The sequence below is a fragment of the Eptesicus fuscus genome, chromosome 20 (genome assembly GCF_027574615.1).
Source record: "Eptesicus fuscus isolate TK198812 chromosome 20, DD_ASM_mEF_20220401, whole genome shotgun sequence".
NCBI classification, from domain to species: Eukaryota; Metazoa; Chordata; class Mammalia; order Chiroptera; family Vespertilionidae; genus Eptesicus; species Eptesicus fuscus.
The window spans coordinates 14,464,231-14,485,731 of NC_072492.1; the positions used below are offsets into that span (position 1 = coordinate 14,464,231).

The 21,501-nt window shown below is 41.8% G+C and overlaps 1 protein-coding gene across 2 annotated transcripts in view; it reads left to right on the top strand.

The window, feature by feature from the left end:
• Positions 1-21,501, top strand: part of ZZEF1 (zinc finger ZZ-type and EF-hand domain containing 1) — a 107,012-nt gene that overhangs the window by 35,521 nt on the left and 49,990 nt on the right. For both annotated transcript variants that reach the window (XM_054709812.1, XM_054709814.1), the window contains exons 10-25: positions 1,389-1,480; positions 3,887-4,035; positions 7,971-8,082; positions 9,148-9,363; positions 10,682-10,782; positions 11,354-11,523; positions 12,112-12,245; positions 13,674-13,744; positions 14,923-15,037; positions 15,860-16,019; positions 16,909-17,030; positions 17,110-17,232; positions 18,085-18,251; positions 18,335-18,416; positions 19,257-19,458; positions 20,366-20,514. In XM_054709812.1, the coding sequence (XP_054565787.1) occupies positions 1,389-1,480; positions 3,887-4,035; positions 7,971-8,082; positions 9,148-9,363; positions 10,682-10,782; positions 11,354-11,523; positions 12,112-12,245; positions 13,674-13,744; positions 14,923-15,037; positions 15,860-16,019; positions 16,909-17,030; positions 17,110-17,232; positions 18,085-18,251; positions 18,335-18,416; positions 19,257-19,458; positions 20,366-20,514 (2,165 nt within the window). The remainder of the gene's footprint in view (positions 1-1,388; positions 1,481-3,886; positions 4,036-7,970; positions 8,083-9,147; positions 9,364-10,681; positions 10,783-11,353; positions 11,524-12,111; positions 12,246-13,673; positions 13,745-14,922; positions 15,038-15,859; positions 16,020-16,908; positions 17,031-17,109; positions 17,233-18,084; positions 18,252-18,334; positions 18,417-19,256; positions 19,459-20,365; positions 20,515-21,501) is intronic.

Sequence of the window (21,501 nt, forward strand, 5' to 3'; positions counted from 1 at the left end):
CTTAAAATTGTCTGTAGAATTACTATTTGATAGAACTAGATTATATAATAGCTACTCTCTGTGAATTAGTAAAGATTCCTTTGGATTTAAATTTCTTGGTGCTGGTGAAAAATTTTGTGTATTATGGAAATTTGATTACACAAGTTTTTGTTTTATTGAACTCAATATAATGAAGTAAGAAGCATGAAACTGGTTTAGTGTTTTCCTCTTGATAAGGCAGCATGGTCTAGGGCAGTGGTCGGCAAACTCATTAGTCAACAGAGCCAAATATCAACAGTACAACGATTGAAATTTCTTTGGAGAGCCAAATTTTTTAAACTTAAACTTCTTCTAACACCACTTCTTCAAAATAGACTCGCCCAGGCCGTGGTATTTTGTGGAAGAGCCACACTCAAGGGGCCAAAGAGCCGCATGTGGCTCGCGAGCCGCAGTTTGCCGACCATGGGTCTAGAGCAATTCATAGTCCCAGGAAGAGTGGTTGGTTAGTGCTGACTTTAGCAGATGCATTTACAGAGGTTTGAAAGAGAAAGGCAGCCTTGGGTCTAGCAGCAGGCAGTTTTGTGAATTATTAAAGGATTATTAACAACAAAAAAGGTAAACTGTGATCTCATACAACTATAATTTGAACACATCAAACATTATATGTGTGTCATTAATTAGTGAGGGAACCAATAAGCTGTTACAAACAGTTCAAAGATTTCATAAAATACAGGAATCTACAAATAGATACAAAAATGGTCACTACTCAAAAGGAATAGCCAGCTGCATTTCCAGAACACAAGTTTTATTTTTGTAGACAGGAATCATTTGCGTTACTGTCATTAGTCTACAATTTACAGAATTGTAAAATAGCCTGGAGACCATGAAAGGTGGAGATAACACAAACAGTGTGCTACACAGAACATCTAGGAAGTTTTTTTTTCCATTTTAAAGTCTTTCACAACCTTTTCCTAACACTCTTCTAAAAGCTATTTAATCCCTCTTTCAGCCTCTAAGCCTGCTTGCCTTTGTCAGGCCAGTTAAACATCAGTCATTGTTTTAGGAATGGCTCAGAAAGATGATTGATTGTCCAGTCTTTTGTCTCTTTGAATGAAAGTCACAGTTTTTATAAACTTTTTTATTTCTGTATAATCTCAGAGCAGGGCTGCCAATAAGGTTGAGCCAATTGCACCCTGAGGAAGCTGTGCCCGGCCAGCGGTCTGATACCTGGGGGTTTCTCAGTGGGGTTGACTCTGTCCTGAGGGGAAATCTTTCCCTAATTTCCATGAAATTCTAAGCTGAACTAGTTATCCCCTGCCTCAAAGGACATGATTTGTTTTTGTTGATCTTAGTTCTTAGGGTTATAAATAAGTGTCAGTCATCCTAACTTTAGTTTTTCTTTTTTGCAGGTTTTCTCACAGAGACTGGAAAAACCAGAGCAAGTACTATTTTTTCTACAGCAACTGAATCTGCCCTCCAAGTTACACAGATCAGAATTATGGTAACTCTCCTGTTAGCTTCTTTAAGCAATGTTACTACTGTTTTTAAAAAGAGGGTTACAGTTCAGAGGTCCATGCCACTGTTTGTCATTGAACATTGAATGGTTTTTGTGTCAGGCCTGTAGCAGAGGGCAGGGACACAAAGGTGAATAGATTGTTAGGTCTGTGAATGGTGTGAATATAAGGATGAGAAAGGTAAGGAATCATTTCTTAGGATGCAGCTTTCTAACTTTTCCAGGACTTAATGTATTTCATATCTCCTGTTGTTTCATTTGGGGCATGTTTCTTTGTCTCCCCATTTTGGCTGCCTCTCTGTATTTGTTTCTATGTATTAGGTAGATCTGTTATGTCCCCCAGTCTTGGTAGGGTGGCCTGATGTAGTAGGTGTCCTGTGGGGCTCAGTGGAACAGTGTCCTTGATCACCTGAGCTAGGTGCTCTAGGAATGTCCCTTGTGTGGGTTATGTGAGCCCTCCTGTTGTAGTTGAGTCTTGATTGCTATTGGTCTGTCTGTGGGTGAGGTTGACCCTCAGGCTGGCTGACTATGAGGATTGACCCCAACCACAGTGTATGAACTGCTGTGCAGGGGCTGACACCATGAAGTGAAATTTGTCTCAGAAAGGTCTGGGGTCTGCTGAGATCTCCCATTGAGTGTGCCACTTGTGGAGCTAATTGGGTCATGCTCTGATGTGATCTGAAGCTGCCACTGGGTTTGTTGGTTCTGGGTGTGACTCTTGGGAGGGACTCTTGTGCAGGTCAATGTCAGACTCTGTCTGTAATTGGCCCTGAGCTACCCATTAGGAGCTACCAAAGGTTCTGTGGTTTGGTGGTTGCCTCTGCTGGGCCTGGGTGTGGCGGGGAGGGGCCAAGCCAGGTACCAAGGCCAGCTTCTATCGGTGTTGAGTCTGGGGCAGGTCAGCAAAAGGCCTAGTGCACCCTGAGACCTGGCTCCCACCTGCCAGGTGCCTGTTAGGCTCAGCCATTGAAAGAGCCTCTGGTGGTACACAGGTTCCATGAGGCAGCTTCAAGTCCCCAGGCAGATTCAGACTTGGCACCAGCACTAGGACTTCAGCCACTCAACAAAAGTCTCAGAGTAACCCAAGACCAGCCACTCTCTGCTGGGCTGTGGACCTCTGTAATGAGGCAGGGTCTCTGGGAGCCATCAGGTGAGGCCAGTAGAGTCCCTCAGGGTAAAACAGATTTAAGATTTGGCCATGTGGAGGGAGGTCTCTGCAGGAACAGTGGCACCGGGTTAGGGTGTTTGGGAGAATAAATGGCCTTTGCCCTAGAACCACACTACTCAGTCTTTTCCTGTGCATCTCTGACACCCCCTGAAAGACTGCAGCAGGCCCAGGCTACCTGCAGCTAGCTAATTCCTCAGCAGGGCAGGAGCTTGGCAGTGGGGCCACAGGGAGGTGGGAGATCGGGGCTAGTAGATCTCCCATGGGGGGTGTAGCAGTGTTCAAGCTGGGGGAGGGGAGAAATGGCCCCAGAGCCACAGGTCTCAGTCTTTCTCTATGTGTCTCTGACCTGAGTCTTCCCAAACCTCCTCAGGAGCCTTCTAAGGAAGACTGCAGTGGGCCCAGGCTGCCCACAGCCAGCTGATTCCTTGGCAGGGCGTGAGCTTGGCAGGCAGGGCCACAGGGAGTTGGTGGGGCCAGTAAATCTCCCTAGAAAGGTGGGGCCAATAGATCTCCCTAGGAAAGATGGTGTCTGTGGGCAGTGTGGGAGAAGGACTCAGCACAGAGACAAGGGCGGCTGTCCCTCTAGCCCTCTCCCCAAGGCCATACAACTCAATCTCTCCCTGAATAGCTCCTGTTTGCTCTGAATAGTCATCCTTTCACTGGATGAGTACCTGAGAATGAAATTTTGTACTCTGGCCCTGTAAGAGGGACCCTGGGTTTCTAGCAGACTCCCTACTGATTTTCATATCCAGGTGTTATGGAGCTCCTCTTCCTGGCTCTGTACTCCGGGCTGGGGAGGCCAGCTTGGGGTTGAGACCTCTTGTTCCTCAGGGGAGATCTTCGCAGCTGAAATATTCCTCCAGATTCTCAACTGCCATGTGTGGGTGCAGGGCCAGTCCTTTTTAAATCTCTGCCCTTCCTACCAGTTGCAATGTAGCATCTTCTCTATGTCCTTAGTTATAAGACTTCTGTTCAGTTAGTCCTCAGTTGGTTATTCAGGTTGATTGTTTTATACTTTAGTTGTAATTCTAATTTGTTTCTAGGAGGAGGTAACTTTCACTTACTCTGCCGCCATCTTAGATCTCCTAGGACTTAATGTATTTGAAAGATCATTTTGTTGGTTTGATTTTGTTTGAAGCTATTTGAATTTAACCATGTTATTTGGAAACAAAACAGCCACAGAACTTTGCCCTTCTGCTGTACTTTATCTAGATCTCTATTTCCAGGTTCGACGTGGCGGCATTGGTGCCCAGTGTGGGTTGGTGTTTGCCTATAACTCATCTTCTGATAAATTTCATGCAGAAGAACACTTCAAAAGGTTTGAAAAATATGACAAATGGAAACTTAAGGAATTCAGACAATTTGTAAAAAGCAGGTAAGGAACAGAATAAAAATCTAATAAGATTGTATACATTCTCTTATTGGTGAAATATGCTTTCTTGTCCTTACAGAAAATGTGCCACTAACCCACCCTCAGTGGCCATGAGCATTCATTGCTTCTAACAGCATATGTGAAGATGTGTATTTTAATTTGTTCACAGACTCCTAAGTTGGTCCCTTCTGTGACCAGGCACACACATTTTCAAGATGGCTGGATAATAATACACACCTGAATTATGGGCAGCTTGAGGTCTTCAGTCTTACCTAGCTACTTGGAAATTTACCTATACCCCAACTTCCCTCCTTCTAGTCATGCTTTTATTGAAAATGTTTATTAAGCACCTACTATGTGCTAGGCCTGTTGCTAGGCACTGAAGATACTGTAACGAGCAAATTGGCAGTTGCTGCTCTATGGAGCTTCCTGTTTAGCTCAGAAACAGAGGATAAAACTGGTGGTATCACAGTACTATGAATACTAGGCAGGAGAAGGTAGTGTGTTCTGGGAGCACACAGTAGAGCACCTGACCTGGTTAAGGAAGGCTTCCTGGAGGAAATGTTTATGTTAAGAACTAAAGGATGAGTTAGAGTTAATTAGCCACTTGAAGAAGTGGAAGGAGAATGTCCTAAGCAAAGAGAAGAGCAGATTTGAGAACTCAGAAGTGAAGTATGTCATATTCGAGGACTGACAGGTCCCATATTGCTGAAGTGCACTGTGAGGTGGAAAATGGTGAGGGATGAAGCTGGAGAGCTAGGAAGAGGCCAGGTGTTTAAAGGTCTTTTTGCCTCTGTTTCAGGGTTTGCACTTGATCCTTAAAGCAGTGGGAGGGCTGGGTGGGGCAGGGAGTGGATGGCGTGTGCTGTTGAGGGAATCTAAGAAGAACTACATCAGGTGTGTGTTTTAGAAGTACACACCTGTAGTGTGGATTGGAGGAGAGCAAGAATGGAAGCAGGATGAAATGGAAGAGGCTGTCACTGTCACCTACAAGGCCAGAGGTGTGGGTGATCTCAACTAGAGCAGCAAGAGCAGCAATGGAGAGATGTTGCTGTTGGACCTGTTGAGTTACTGAATGTAGAGCAGGAGGGGGAAGAAAGCTTAGGCATCAATGAGTTCTGTGGTCTTGGCTTGGGAAGATGGGAGCATTGGTAGTGTCTTTCTATGAGAGAGAACACCTCGGGGAAAATAGGTTTGTGGGGGAAGATGGTGAGCTTAGTTTTGGTCCTTTTGAATTTGATGTTTTAGGAAGCCTTTGATATATTCGATAGCTAGCTGGACAAATAGGAGCCTGGAAGCGACATTTGTGCTGAAAGTACAAATACGATAGACATTTAAATGATAATTTTAAACGAATTAAAAGAGGTCATTCTGGAAGTGTGTGGGGGCTAGGAAGAGAAGCAACCTTAGGTCAACATGCTGAGAGCCACCAGCATTTAATGGGCAACAGAGGGAAGGAGAGTGAGAAAAACAGCCGGACAAGCAACAGGAAAGCTAAGCATGTGTTATCGTGAAGCCAGGTTGAGAGAAGTAGGGAGTGGGCAATGGTGCTGAATGCTACCCAGGAAGCAATAAGATCAAGTCTAGGAGTGGACCTATTGGATTTAGTTGCAGAGGTCATTGAGCAGTGTTGCCCCTTTGTTACCAATTGCAAGTTAAAAATCATGAAGCTGAACCCCAGGTTTGCTGTTTTTGCTACTGTATATCACAGGTAATGGGGTGCTGGAGTTAACAGAAGCCTTTATCATCCAGTACTGTACTACTAAGCTTTTTTTTTTTTTTAATATATTTTATTGATTTTTAAATATATTTTATTGATTTTTTACAGAGAGGAAGAGAGAGGGATAGAGAGTTAGAAACATCGATCAGCTGCCTCTTGCACACCCCCTACTGGGGATGTGCCCGCAACCAAGGTACATGCCCTTGACCAGAATCGAACCTGGGACCTTTCAGTCCGCAGGCCAACGCTCTATCCACTGAACCAAGCCAGCTAGGGCAGAATACTCTTAATGATAGAGAAGTCACTACACTACAGTAATTGGAATATGTTAGTTGAAATCTACTTTTGTAATTTCAACTCAGTAGTCTTAATTCAGCCCTCTTAATAAAAATGATCAAATTTTCCTCACTCCTAAAATCTCCCTATATGTCTCTTTTTTTAAAAGATGCTTTTCTTTTAGAATAGTAATTAGAGATTATAGTTGTTTTTAAGTAGCCAGTCCCACTCTTGGGACATATTAAACTAGGTCTTTTTTCCTTAACCTGCTTGTCAAATAAGATCTTTCACTTCTTATATAGGATGACTTATTTTAAACTCAATGTAGGCCTGTTTGCTACTCCCTTGCTGATTTTACCTCTGGGTTCAGCCTGAACTACTCTGGAATCCTGATTTGGTTGGCCTACATATTATCATTGCCTTTCCAGTTTGGAAGTCAAAACGTTAATGTACATGCAGCTATTTTTTTGCCTTTTTTTTTTTTTTTTTTTTGTCCCTCTGTCCAGACAGTGGTCAGTCAGCTCCAGGACCAGCTGTTTGGTTGCTGTGTACACTTAACTACTAATACTCAGCTTGCTTCTCTCCACCTTGCCTGCTGTGTGGTGTAGTGAAAAAGGTTGTTTCTCTCTGCTCTTTGACATCCTGCCACTTCTCTGTATCTCAGAGATTTCCGTGAGCCTCCCAAAGAGTAAATTAAAAAATCCTCAAACATATAATATTGATGATTTTGGGCTAAGACAAAATACCAGCTGTCCCATTAATTTTAGGACTAACTATATTGTGAAAGGTTTATGCTAAGAAGGATTTATGTTAAATAGAGAACATTTTTTCTCTCTCCAGAACCTACTCTGGATCCTTTGTGTTTTCCCTCTTGCTATAAATCCAGTGCTTGCTTCTCCTGTCCATAAAGGATATTCATGTGATGCTGGCTTGTTAGCTGTATCACAGGCTACGTAGTCTAAAGTTAGAACTATTACTTGAAAAGACTGCCTTTTCTTTGTCTTAATTCCTGAAAGGAGTACCATTCAAGTGTCTGGCTTTTATTTTATTTTTATTTTTAAAATATATTTTTATTGGTTTTAGAGAGGAAGAAAGAGAGAGAGAGAGAGAGAGAGAGAGAGAGAGAGAGAGAGAGAGAGAGAGAGAAACATCAGTGATGAGAGAGAATCATTGATTGACTGCCTCCTGCATACCCCCCAATTGGGGATCGAGCCCGAAACCCGGGCATATGCCCTGACCAGGAATCGAACCATGACCTCCTGGTTCATAGGTCGGTGCTCAACCACTAAGCTAGGCTGTCTGGTTTTTAAAAAGAAGTGGCACACAATTGTGCTTCTTCAGCCTCCAGGCTGCACTGCTTTCCTGGAAGGACTTCTTTTTATTTTATTTATTTGTTTGTTTGTTTGTTTGTTTGTTTTTTGGAAGGACTTCTTAAGGAACAGGAGAAAATGCTGAGGCTTCTGCAGGCTGAAGTTTTTCATTTTTGGAGCTCGAGGACCTAAGGCTGCCCAGCTTTTACCCTTCAGTTGTTGCAAGTGGCCCAAGCCTCGGGCTGCTCAGACATACATTAGCCAGGGAAACAGAACTGAACCTGCCTCCCATTTGGTTCTTTCCAGAAACACACACCAGCTGTTGCATTGTACCTTACTCCCGAATAGCTCATCTACGATGCCTTGACTTCATGTCTGTTCTTCAGATAAACCAGTTATCTAGGGAAGCGAACTTTCTATTTAGTTCTCAGATTACATTTGGGACTGATGATAATTCCCATTTCACGGATGAGAAGGTTTGAGAGATGGGGAGGAAATTACCACAAACTATCTTATATGTTAATTGACAGGCCATATGTACAAGTTAAATGACACTTACATGGTGTCTTATTCATTGGACCCTTGAGAGGTTTAGGAATACGAAAATGTTTGTGATTGCCCTGTGTTTATAGGATCGGTTGCTCATCTGATGATCTTGGAGAGGATGATCCTATTGGCTGGTTTGAGCTGGAAGAAGAGTGGGATGAAGCAGAGATCAAGCTGCAACAGTGCAGAGTTGCCAGAGTAAGCATTATTGAGTTGTGACCTTCATGTATTGGCCCACTCCCCTCCTTTTATTCTGTAAGTATTTATCGAGTGGTTATTGTGTATCAGCCATGTGCCAGCACTGGAACCCATGAGGTGAATCAGACATGATTATGACCCTCAAGGGGTTTATAGTCCAGTGGAAGGCACAGATGTATGTGACACTGTGATATGGGCTGATATACAGGGGGCTCTTGCAGCCCAGAAGAAAAATATCTTACCTAGCCTGGAGTTCTCTAAGGAAAGCTTCCCAGGAAAGGTGGTGTGATGCTAACTATGGAAAGTTGATTAAGCCACCATCTTTAGCCAGGATAAGTTGTGCGGAGAAGGGCATCTCAGGCTGAGAGAATGGCAAGTGCACAGGCATAAATGCAAGAGGATATGTTTCCATAGCTAGGAAATTATCTGGCTACTTAATTTTTTTAACCTCTAGTGTAAGGCTTAGTAAGAAGCTCAAATAGAGAAATAAGAACCATCTTTAGGGTTTACACACAGTAAATGCTCAGTAAATATTTATGCAGTTGAGGAGTGGATTCTGAAAGGCCCCGACCAAGGAGCTTTCACTGTAAGAAGCAGATAGTTTACACAGAAGTTGGGTTTTGAAAATGGCTTTAGCTTTGGGCAGACAAGGCTGCGTCCTGGGCTCCCAGCACATGGTTTGCATATATATATCTGCTGGGAGTTTGAGATGCTTCCTCATTGGCATTCATGGACTGTTTTTGCCATATATCTGATTTCTATTCAAAATGATGGTGCCACAGAGGAAACATACGTCTCTTATTCATCCTGTCTTAATCCTGTTTTTGAGGAGGAGTAATGACATTTCTCTTATTATGATCTTTCCCAAACCAGATTTCATTCAGCATTTGTATTGTGTGGTTTCCCCCCCTATTTGTTATAGATGCGTTCCCAGTGCTAGGCATACTGGTACCTCATAAATTGTTAAAGTCACAGGAGCAACTTCCAAAGAAGGCTCCTATCTCTCTTTCATCAATATCCAGGGCTCTTGAGTCCTTCGCCTGAAATCTCTCTTGTCCTTTCTAGTACTTGATGGTGAAGTTCCTCTGCACCCGTCAGGAGTCGGCAGAGCGCTTGGGAGTACAAGGCTTGAGCATCAGTGGCTACCTCCGGCCTGCAAGAGCAGAAGCAGAACAGAGTGCCATCTGTGCTCACTGCAGAAAGGACATGGAGGAGAGTGTCTGCGGGGCCTCACTGCTCCTTAGGACCCTTCAGTTCATCCAGCAGCTTGCCCATGACCTGGTAGTGTTTCCTCAGTTGTTAGACTTCACTCCTTGGGGAAAATAACGACAGTGTCCAGGGAAATGAACACCAGTCAGTGGAACCTGGCCATGCTGGAGCCATGCAGTATCAAAGAGTGGGGAGGCATCATGCTGTGATGACATTGGAAGGCCAAGGGGAGTGAGGTACTGGACACTGAGGGCATCAGTCAGTGAAACACTAAGTGGCTTATGGCCATCATTGTGAGGGTTCCTAGACTAGACATACAAACAGAGCTTAACGATCTCCAGCTATGGTTGTCAATGGCAGACTGGGGAGTCAAAGCAATTTTATGGGATTTATGTCTTCTTTAAGGATAATTATTCCTGAAGTGTAGGTAAATTCTATTTGTTTATTAAAAGTACCAAAATAACGTCAGAATTTGAAATCATTGTGTTTTTCATACTGACTTCTACAGTCACTAATAAAAACACAATAACTCACTCAAAGGTTAATTCTTACAGCCACCACCATAGAGAACATGGTTTGTCTCAGGAATTCAGTGGTGTGCTCTTGTGTGGTGTGCAACAGTGTCTACTCTTTTTAATATGTTTTTGTTGATTTTAGAAAGAGAGGAAGGGAGAAGGATAGAGAGATAGAAACATCAATTTGGCTGCCTCCTGCACGTCCCCCACCGGGGATCGAGCCTACAACTCAGGCATGTGCCTTGATTGGGAATTGATCTGGCAACCTCTTGGTTCATGGTTTCACACTCAACCACTGAGCCACACCAGCTGGGCAGCAGTGTCCACTCTTGACCTTTATTCTGCTTCAGGGCGCTGTTCAGAAGCTGGTAACTCAATTTATATGGTTTGTTTGGTCTTTGTTATTCAAGCTCTCTTATCACAGCAGGAAATAGCAAATGAGAGAGATGCTGAGAAATAGCAGGAGCATTTATAGCAGAATTGGTCTTTTAGCCTACATTCAGGGAAGGGTCAAAATACACTGTAATGTGGTCCTGGACAGTAATCATCATCCAGTGAAGCCTCATTTATGTTTCAGGTGTGGTGTTGATGAAGTCAGGGAGCCTCCATGGGTGTGTATGTGTGTGTGCTGTGTGTGTGTGTGTGTATACATTTACATACATATATACATATACATACCACATACACGTACATATTTTAGAAAGTTTCACACCAAAAAAAAGTTGTTCATAGACTTTTTAGTAGTAAAGAGTAAGCATTCATTATATGGGAATTTTATCCTTGTGGCTACCTCATCCCTTAACAGTGAAAAGTAAATGAGCCATTATGGTCTTTCTCCATATGCATTTTTAATTTTATTTTTTTCTGGTCTTTAGGTGCAGCAGAAGGAAAGTGGCCTAAAATATAAGTCTTTTCTGGACTTCGCAGGTCTTGATTTAGAGATCTTCTGGAATTTTTACAGTAAATTAAAGCAAAAGTAGGTCAGAATTTGTGATAAGGTGATAATCATATAAAAACACACTCCAGACACTGAGTTTTCCTATTCTAAATGGACAGTTTTTTTTCTTCTAAGTTTTTGTTACTTCCCACCAGTTTATTGTTATGATTTTAAAGATTTGGTTTATTATGGAAAATAACATCTAGGTATAGAAATAACAGAAAAGTAATATTATATAGAAATTACACATTTTTATAAATCACTTGTGAGTTGGGCAGTATTTTCCAAACATTTTCTCATTTGATTATCATTATAACCTTGTGGGGTGAGCAGCTTAAGTATTATAGCAGTACCCTCATTTTACAGATGAGGAAACAGGATGAAAAATTACATTTCCTGGCCCTACTGTGGGCAGTCAGGTGGGGTCTGTATTTGCAGACTCTACATAGTATAGTGTTCTTTCCATTCCACCTTTATTCCTCTGGGTTGGCATTGTTTTTACTGAGCCTGATGTCTGGAGGAGAGCCCTTTGTGGACTGTTTGGCTTGGGGGGAGGGGGGATAAAAGCAACTTGCCTTTTTGCTCTCTGATGTATTTTATCTTTCTGTAGCCCCAGGGAAGAATGCATCTGTGCCCAAACCCTGCTTTTGCAGCTCCTCCAGAGCTGCTTCTTGGTGCTGCAGAGAGACTCTGCGGCTGCATCTGAGGACGCAAAGGCTCCCCGCCAGAGCCCCCGGGCAGTGGAGGCCGCCAAGGAGCTCTATACACACTTATGTGATGGTAGGATTGGGGTTTTCTTTAATGTGATCCTGTGCTAGTCTTGCTGTGGAGAACGGGGTCCTCTGATCATGCAAGCCCAGGAAAGGGATTGTTTTGTTGGAAAATGAGTTTCCTTTGATCCTCTTTTGAATCTTATTTTGGTTCAGTGTTTATTCCCTCATCAATAACTTCTTCTTGGTTTTGATATACAGTAGTTGTCTGATATTGAGAGAAATTATTGTCACACTTTTCAGTCTTTACTGGGATGAGTTTGATAGATTGAGGAAGATATTATAATGATAAATTGAAAATTAAACACATGTGACTAACTGAAGTTATTTTTAAGTCTTTGCCAAGTTGTGTCTCAAAAGGACGGGGAAATAATGAAATTAAAACTAATATGTATAGTCTTTACTTTAGTTAAATGTAAACAAACAAACAAAAAATAATTTCCTTACATTGCCTAGCATGTACAGAAATATTTCTTTGCTCTGGTATTAACTGCAAAATGGAGAGTAATGAGTTTATAGGCTAGTTAATGCAGATATAGACATAGTAAGCGAATAGATGGAATAAATTAAAGCTGATTCCATTGTTCATTTTTGTCAGTGGTGGATAGGGTGGATGGAGACTCTGTGCCCATGGAAATATTGAAGCAAGAAGTCAGGAATACCCTTCTCGGTGGAGCTGCCATCTTCTTTCCTGATCGACAGACCCAGCGGAACCATCTCTTCACCATGATGGTACATGTTTACGTTAAAAGTGTGGATTATATTCCTGATAAAAATGATGTAATAGAAGGCCTAGCCAGTGCTGTAGAACCGGGAAAAGAAATTTGCAAAATAACAATTGAAAAATATAAAACCAATAATAATTATTTATAAATGATATGGTTATAGATTATTTTTTATTGCCTGTGTAGACAAGCATCTAATAGAATTCCTGGTAAGAGTTTGAGATGAAAGATTAGAGACAGTATTTTGAAAAAGCATTTCTATATGCAACAGCTAATTAACAAATGTAATAAAAGTGCTCTGTGGGATGCATAAAAGCCTATAGAAATAAAGGACAGAACAGAAGCATAAAATGTGGTTTCTGATGCTAAGGTCTTCAGTCCAGTTGGGAACACCTGCCACAAGGAAAAACCAACCTCATATGCATTAGGAGTAGAAGAGAATTGTTATTCTAAATGACTGAGAACGGTTTCTGAGAGGAGGAAGAATCTCTGGTTGCATTTCACTGTCTGCAAAATTTGCATATCAGCTTGAGGCACTAGTTTTCACATTTTGAGTTATAACCTTCAGCATCCCTGATCTGACCCACTGGACTTTGGGCAAAGCTCAGTCCTACTTGTTTACTAGAAGCATTTACCAGGCAGCTAAGCAAACGATTTTTTTTTTCCTGGCATGTGTCCCACGGAGAAAAATAGAAAGAGTACATATGACCTCTTGAATGACAATGCTATTAGCAGAGCAGCCCAGTCACTTTCCCTCTGCCCATCCCTCTGACAGCAGTGGTAAGGGTTACATTTTCCCTTCTCTTTCTGCTAAATTAAACAGCACTGCTGTCATCTGCGGCCATATCTTATTTCTCCCACCCTCCTGTGCCAGTCAGGGCCCTGGGTCTTAAATCCCCCTCAGTTTCTTGCATAGCAGTAGGTGTTCAATACAGTTCTTGAATTAAGAAAAAATAAAGTGCTCCCACTGTAGCCTAGTAGCCCCATCAGGAGGTGTGATTTATATAACTGTCACCATAGGCTGTTCTGGCTTATATAGAAAAAGCTTAGATCCTATTTAAAAACAAACAGAAAGTTCACAAGAAATGTTCCCTGTCCCTGCTCTTTCCTCTTGCTATGGCATGCCCAGGGATGAAAAGTACTGGTGTACATCTTTTGGAAGTCATCTTCTTAAACATTTGCAACAAGCTTTCCTGCAGGAAGCCTTGATGATAACTTTAGCAGTGAACAAAAAGTAAATTGCCATCTTCTGTTTAGATGGGTGGTTCTGCTCCCTCTTAGCACTAGGCCAGGTCTTAGTTGGGCACTGTGAGGTAGTCTGCTGACCCCGGCTTTCCTCATGCTTGGGAACAGAGGGTAGGGGCATTCATGCTGCTCTAGGTCATTGGAATGTCATGGAATAGATTTTCTGAATGTGCAGTTTCTTGTTTTCTAGAAAAATGTCACTGAGCAGGAACATAAGCAATCCCTGCAGCTCACTTTCCGCTCACTGTGCACGTATTTTAGGTAAGTTTGTAATTCTTTTCAATTGTCCAATATTTCAAATCTTTGCAAAGTTGTTTTCTTTAGCTATCCCTTCCTTTCATGTGCTTTTGGAGTAACCAGCTACTTCCCTCTGCTCAGCCAAGTTTCTGGGTGATATACCACTTGTCGCAGGAGTGACTTAAGTAGTGGGAGAATGATAATCTTATCCAGACCTTAATCTAAGTCCCAGTCATTATAAGATAACTTAAAATTGAACCCATTGAGGATTTTTTTTTTAAGACTTCAGTTTCTAAATAATTTTGAAGACAAAAACTGAAGCCCTGTACTGAAATCTAAAAACCCTATTACATTAAAACCAACTGCAGAAGGGTAGCTAGCAAAAGAAGTATGCTTGGAGGGGATGACTTAGAGAGTTTTGCTTGCTTTGACTTCTAATGGGCCTGTAGGCTACGTTATTAAAAGTATAGACTTTTTTTAAAGTCCTCACCGGAGGATATGCTTTTTATTGATTTGAGGGAGAGAAAGATAGACAAAGAGAGAGAGAAACATCAATGTGAGAGGAATATCAGAGTTGCCTCCCGTAACCCTGACAGGGGATCGAACTTGCAACCTGTGTATGTGCCTTGACCTGGAATCAAACGCACGACCTTTTGGTGTACAGGACGATGTTCTAGCCAACTGAGCCACACCAGCCAGAGCTGAAGGTATAGACTCTTGGAGGGAGAGAACTAACAGCCCGAGCTACTGTCTGCAAGTCAAACTATACTTGGTGTGGCTGCCAGACTTAAAGGGCTCTATAAAATGTGTTCAGAGTGGAGTATCAAGGATGATGAAAGAGGCTGGGGCTGTCATGTGAACATTTGAGACACGGAATGATTAGCCCAGATTGTCAAGTTAGCAGTCATGAGGTTAGGTGTGTTTCTTATTGGTGGTCAAGGTGATTTATTCATCAGATTTATTCCTTGGCATCTCTTCTAAGGACTTGAGGATTTATGTACTGTGCTTACATAAGGACATGTGTTGGGACAGTGCCCCATACCCAGCTGGGACCATGGCTTTGTTCCTGACCCAAATTCTTCTCATCCCATTAAACTGACACTGAAGTCTTGCTAGATTCCTTTTTGGAACCTTTTAAGATAAAAACACATGTAAATCCACTTCCTGAAACAAGGTGTCATGACTGACTTGTGTTCTTTCAGTGATAGGGATCCAGGCGGCCTTCTGCTTCTACCTGAGAAAGGCGACCTGGCTGACACGAACATCAACGAAGTTCTGGCTGTCATGAGGACTCTCCTCTCTGTTGCTGCTCGAGAGGTAACTGATGGTTGCTCCCTGTGGTCTTTGCCTCCTGCTTTTAGGAGCATGTAATAGAGCTGTCACTGTGCCTTCCCCTTCAACCCTCATTTACAGTATGAGCGTAGCTCTATTCCTATGACCATCAATGAGCACACAGATTTCCCAGCCTGCCTTGGCTCCTAATGAATTTTGCAAATGAGTGAGGGGACACATCTGTGACATGTTTTCTTCATTCGGGCATTTTTGAAATTCATCCATGTTCATGCATGTGCATAGTGTTTCCTTTATGAATGTACCACAGTTAATTTATCTGTTGTATTATGGAGGGGCAGTTAGGTCCAGTTTGGGGCAATTACACAGCAGCTATGATACAAACATGTCTTGTGGTTCTTATGTGCAATAGTTTATTCCTGGAGGTCAGGTGACTCTTCAGAGAAACTCCAGAGAATAAAGACGATGGTTAGAAAGCCATAGGGAACTAAGAATTGTTTTCTAAGGTGGGAGAGATTTGACGGAAGGCTCAGGGAGAGGAGCCACAGAGAAAAGGGACTTGATGATGTCAGAGGGAAAAGAGATAATTGGTGGGGTAAGGTTCCTGAGGGGCAGAAGGAACCTTATGGAGTGAAAACCATTTGTAAAGGTTCTGAAAAGCTGAGGGCAAAAGAGGAGGTGTCATAATACCTCTTTCTTGGTCACTTCTGGGTTGAAAGCTCTTTAGTGACCATTCCCATTTCCCTAGGATTTTTTTTTGCCAGTGACAGATGCTCTCTTAAGAAATGCCCTTGGCTGTGTTCTATGAATGGCCTTGTAAACACTTTCTCTTTGTCTCCTCCCTTGCAGTGTGAACTGTTGATGCTCAACAAGGCCCAAGCGGAGGTTGGCTCTGTGCTCTTCTCCCTGTTCTGGTCTGTCCAAGGCAGCCTGCTCTCCTGGTGCTACCTGCAGCTGAAGAGCACAGACCCTGGAGCCAAAGAGCTTGCCATTGACCTTATTGAAAAATGTGAGTTTCAGGAAAAAATCCATGAAAACAGGTGTTTGGGTTTTGACTCTGCATGTTCTCACTTTTTAGTACTCATTCATTGAATGTGCATATGGTTTTCTTTTCTTGATACAAATCAGATTTGTCTTTGGGTTGTTTTTTCTTCTTAAAATAGAATTCTGTAGCATATCTTTCTGCCCAAAGTTTCCTGTCTGAATATGGTAGCATGCCTACGTTTTTTTTATTGCAGGCCTGGGTCATTTCACAACCTAAACATTGCCTCTGCAATCATACAGCACTACTAGATGATGTCACAATCTTCAGTAATCTGCCTTCCTTGTTTTAGTTAAGTCACCCAAAAAGGAAAGTCTTAAACCTTTAGAGTCTAAGGTGTGTGAGCACTGCTGTGATCTTTGCTGATTACAGAAAATACTCAGATTCATGTCCCATAAACCCACAGAAAATTATATGAAACTCAGCAGGTTCTGAGAAATTATATGTGGAAAATTTAGTTCCATCAAACTTGGTCTCAGCAGCTGTGACAAAAATGCTTACACTGTTGAGCCCTGCCACCTAAAGCTTATCCCATAATATGGCACACCTAGTGATGGCCCATTGTAAACAAAGGGAAAGTAGCAACGGGGTCGGTCAGCCATGCAATTTTACTTACAAAAGTAATATCTCCACCCCTTTGAAAAGAAGCAAAAATAAATTACTCTAAAGGTAATCTTTTACTGGATTTGCATTGCTTTTCCTGCCTAGAGGAAAGCTTTTGTATGGTACTTCCTGGTCTCCTGGTCTTTCTGATGTGGAATTTCCTTCATAGCTTCTGTGACAGCTTACCCTTGATGATGACCAAGCAAGTGATATTTCTCCTATATAACACATTATTTCCTTTCTGTTTTGGTAGATGTGGAACAGTTTCTGGGAAGCACAAGAGTGATTTTGGAGTCCCTTTTGTCACAGTATAGTGGAAAAACCATAGTAGAAAAACTATGTAATTCAGTGTTTTCAATGGCAGCTCGACAACTGGTAAGACAAAGTGGCAGCCATTTGTAAAGGGCAGGAGGGTCTGCAGTGGACACTAAGTGCTTTGTTCATCTTCCTTTAGGTAATCTTTCTGCTGGACTTTTGCACTTTAGACATTTCCCACTGCACACTCTTGAGAGAATTCAGTACCCTAACAGAGTTGTTGAAGAGGCTCTGCAGTGACCCCGAGGGAGGACTGAATAAGGTAACTTGAGTTGTCACTTAAACTGCTGTGTGTCTCCCTCAGGAGCGATGTGACCATGCTTAGTGAAGCATACCACGGTACGGTTCGGTTTTACACAGGTAGATGTCGTCTAGAAGACCCCCTATATTTTATCAGTGGTCTTGCCAATAAGGATAAATGCCAGTCTGAGTTTATTTGGTGAGGTCAGTGTTAGAAAGGAGACACAGAGAAAGCTGTGCATATATTAACTTCAGCATTTTATAGCACACAAAGTTATATAAAAACCATGTAAGTGAGTAACCAGATTGAAATCTAGAAGTGAAAATGTATGTTGCAAGTCACATAGATGGGTTGGTATTTAAAAGAAGGCCTTCCTCACTTAACTTTATAGGGTACAAAGTTTTTTCACTATCTTCTTTGAGTCTCACAACTGTAGGAGTAGGAAGGGCATATATTAAAAAGTCAATTTTAAAGGTAAAAAGGCAAAGACTTAAGAAAAAAGAAGGAAGGAGAGTTGATGGGTTCAGATTTGCTAAAGTCCCAAATAGGACTTTAAGGTCTTTAAATCCCTAACTCAGTATTTTTTTCCACTGGAAATTCATGCTAATAGTGATTTGTAAGAAATAGTACTGTTATAATTAGGAAATGAAAGCTAATCGAGTCACTGTAGTGCAGTAGAAACCGCATGTCTGTTCTGTGGAATGAGAAGTGTAGGATGCTCTGTATGTGTAGATGGGAATGTCAGGCATATTTTTAGCCTGTGTGGTGATCTCCATAGGATTGTTGGGGGCTGTCTGTCTAGATCATGAATTCTATTGCGTATGGCTAGATGTAAAGTGATGAAAACCTTTCTTATCTTGTTTGTTTGCATAGCTGGATGTCGAGACTTGGCAACAGGAACAGCCAGTGGTGTTACATACATGGACTAAGGAGTCTGCCCACAACTATGAAAATAATTGCCACGAGGTGTCTGTCTTTGTTAGCCCAGGGGCAACCTATTTTGAGGTGGAATTTGATGAAAGGTGTGAAACTGAAAAAAGGTGAGATTCACATATTCTTCTTTCCCGAGCAATAATGGATCAAAAGTGAGAGAAGGGAAGTGACAGAAATTATGCTTTCACAGGTATGATTATCTGGAATTTACTGATTCTAGAGGTGGAAAAACACGTTATGACACAAAAGTTGGCACTGATAAATGGCCCAAGGTGAGTGATATTCTCGGAAAGAGATAAAATGCCTACTTCTGTATCAAGTCTTCTCCTTTTGGCATCCCTCAGGAGTAATAGATGTATGTCTTTGAAAAGACGCATTTATATTATATATTTGTAAAAGGAAGGGTTTATATCAGAATTCAGCAAACTACAACTGTCACCTATTTTGTAAATAAAGTTTTGTGTTTTTTTTAACACAGCCGTGCCCACTGTTTACATATCAACTATAGCTGCTTTGGAACTGCAATTTGCAGACTTGAGTAGTCAGAGATGTATGGCCCAGAAAGTCTAATAATTTACTATAAGGTTCTTCATAGGAAAAGTTGGCCAACCCCTGGTCTATATCACATTGCCCAGAGTAAATGGATAGTGTAATCCTTAGCAAGAAGGGTCCCAGGAGGGCCCAGACCATGGCAGTGAAAGCCAGGAGTCCCCCTCACCGTGAGGGCTGCATGACCCCTGGGGCGGGAGGTTCAGTGCATTGAACTGTTGACCTTTCCTCTGCTGTCTGGGCTACTGGATGGGAGCACAGCACTGGGCGAGGTGAGCGCTGGCTGAGTAGGTAGTGTCAGAGGGCATTGGGTTTAGAAACTGACCAGCAGTTTTCTGCCAACTTTGCTTCTTTACAAGGTACAGTTGTGAATTTTCTGTTTCAGCCACTCCGTTGTACATTTCTCCTCAGTAGCTTTGGTGGAGGTGATAAGATATAATGGTGAGCCTGTAACCCAGTTTTAAATTGAGATTTTTTTGAGTCATGAAGATCATGCTTATTTTTTATTGAAATGCTGCCGCCTCAAAGCTGTTTGACCACATGACTTTTTGTGTTTGTTCTAGAAAGTGACCTTTAAGACTGGTCCTCGGCTACAATTTCTCTTCCATTCTGACAGCAGTAACAATGAGTGGGGCTACAAATTCACTGTTACTGCTTATGGCCTGCCAGATGTTGCCGTGTCTTGGGGGTTGGATTTGCAACTTCTTGTTTCCCGACTGATGGGACGTCTTGCTTCCCAGTGCATGGCGCTCAAGTCTGTGCATCGTAAGTCCACGTCCTTGTCCCTCCCCTTCTTGCTACAGCCACATTGAAGAGCAAGGTAGTGCTCTCTCTCCTTAAGTTGCCTCCACACAATGGAGAAGTAAAAGGTTCTAATAAAATTCTCTTTGTTTCCTTTAAACCAAACCAGAATGAAATGTCTACTTGACACCATAGGGGAGGCTTAGTGTGGGAGGGAGCTGAGTTTTAGCAGCATCTCATCCTTTTTTAATAAGTGAATTTTGGTATATTCCAATAAGAAGGCAGAAATAGAGACTAAATTAATTTTAGTCTTTTGATTTTGTTTTAAAGTGATTTCTTCAATTTAGTTATGAAATTCATCCAGGAAATAAGAACTATATGGAATAAACTTACTAGAGTATTTTATGTCTGATTATAAAAGTAAAATATAGAAAAATTGCATAATGGAGAAAAGCCATCCTTAATCCTAACACCCAGAGATAATTATTATCAACATTTTAATTTATTTCCACCTAGTCTTTTTTTCTATGACTTCATAAACACACATATGATGAATATTTAATTGTTCAGTTTACAAAGTGTGGACATTTCACCATAATTAAACATTCCTGAATGGTCTCCTGTTAGACCCTAGGGGTAGTTCACCGTCTGTTTTCAACTTACTATGCAGATTAGTCATTTCAGAGGTACCTTAGCTGAATCTGCGCCACAGAACGGCAGCGTTTCAGGACTTCCTATGGTTTGGGTTCATTTGGGGTATGTGTTCCTGAAGTTCACAGTTACATTCCTGAAGTTCACAGGTAAATGTGGGTGAATTCCCTCCAAGTATTAATAATTCCCACATTTTTAAAAACATTTTCTTTATCAGTTCAAAGATTCTTAGTATAGTATGGGAAAAATAGAACTCTCATAAGCCTTCTTCTCTTTCCAGAGTTAGGAAGTAACATGGCAGTACCTCAGGCAAAAATGGCATTAGTCCTAAACTCCCCCTTGTGGAAACCTGTCTTCAGGCATCAGATATGTCCAGAGTTGGGACTAGAAGCAAGCTGGCCCACTCATCCACAACAGGATAGTAAGGAGGTATTTACTCTACTATTGTCTTTCTATTTGGAATGGAAAATGCTTACTAATACTTATTACTTTAAATTATGAATGTTTGTGTTTATATCTAATCACTAAGTTGTTAGCTCCTTGAGGGCAGAAATTATCTCTCATTCGTTTAGTGTTCCCACTATGTGCCACAGGGGCCAGTGCATAATGGATGTTCAAAAATATTGAATGGGTGGCTCTTCGGTGAAATATACCAGTTGCTCAGTAAATCTCTCTTGATGGAGTTATTAAACAAATAAGTTAATTCTGTTTCTAGTCCCCACTGAGTCAGGCTTTAGAGTAAAAGATTCATGCTATGCTTTTTGTTCACCATGGAGTGGTAGCATGTTATTTAAGTTTATAATATTTAAAACACTAAACAGGTTTGCCTGCTGTCTCTTTTTCATCTCTCCTTTCCTCTCACTCTGTTCCACTACTTTCCCTTCTTTCTTCCCTCCTCTGCCCACCCCAAGTTATTCAGTTAATTTATGAATCCAGGGACTCTTCCTCTCCTTCACCTCTCTGTTAAATTTGGTTCCTTCGGACCCTCTCTTCTTTTGATTCCATGTTAGCCAACTGTCTTCTCTTACATCTAACCGCTACATCAGCCTCTCTTATTGACTTCTCTTATTTCTCCTGTAAAGAGTAGGCTTAATTCAGGCTTTCTCTCCTTCCCTGCAACCCACCAGACTTTATCCTCTCTTCTCTCTCCTGCTGTCACATCTGTGTGAATAGTTCTAAATGTCAGTGTCCAGAGCTCTGGTTCTTCTCCCAGACTCGCCAGGTACTCATCTTCCTGTTAGGTATTTTCATTTTAGTTCTGACTCCCTTTAATTCAGAAGTGTAAAATCGGGATTACTCCCTCCCCCGTGACTGCTCACTCCTATTATTGCTTTCCTAGGCACTGAGCCACTATTCCCTAGCATCACCTTTATTCACCTGTTCTCACCTTTCTATCCAGTCAGCTGCAAGCCCTAT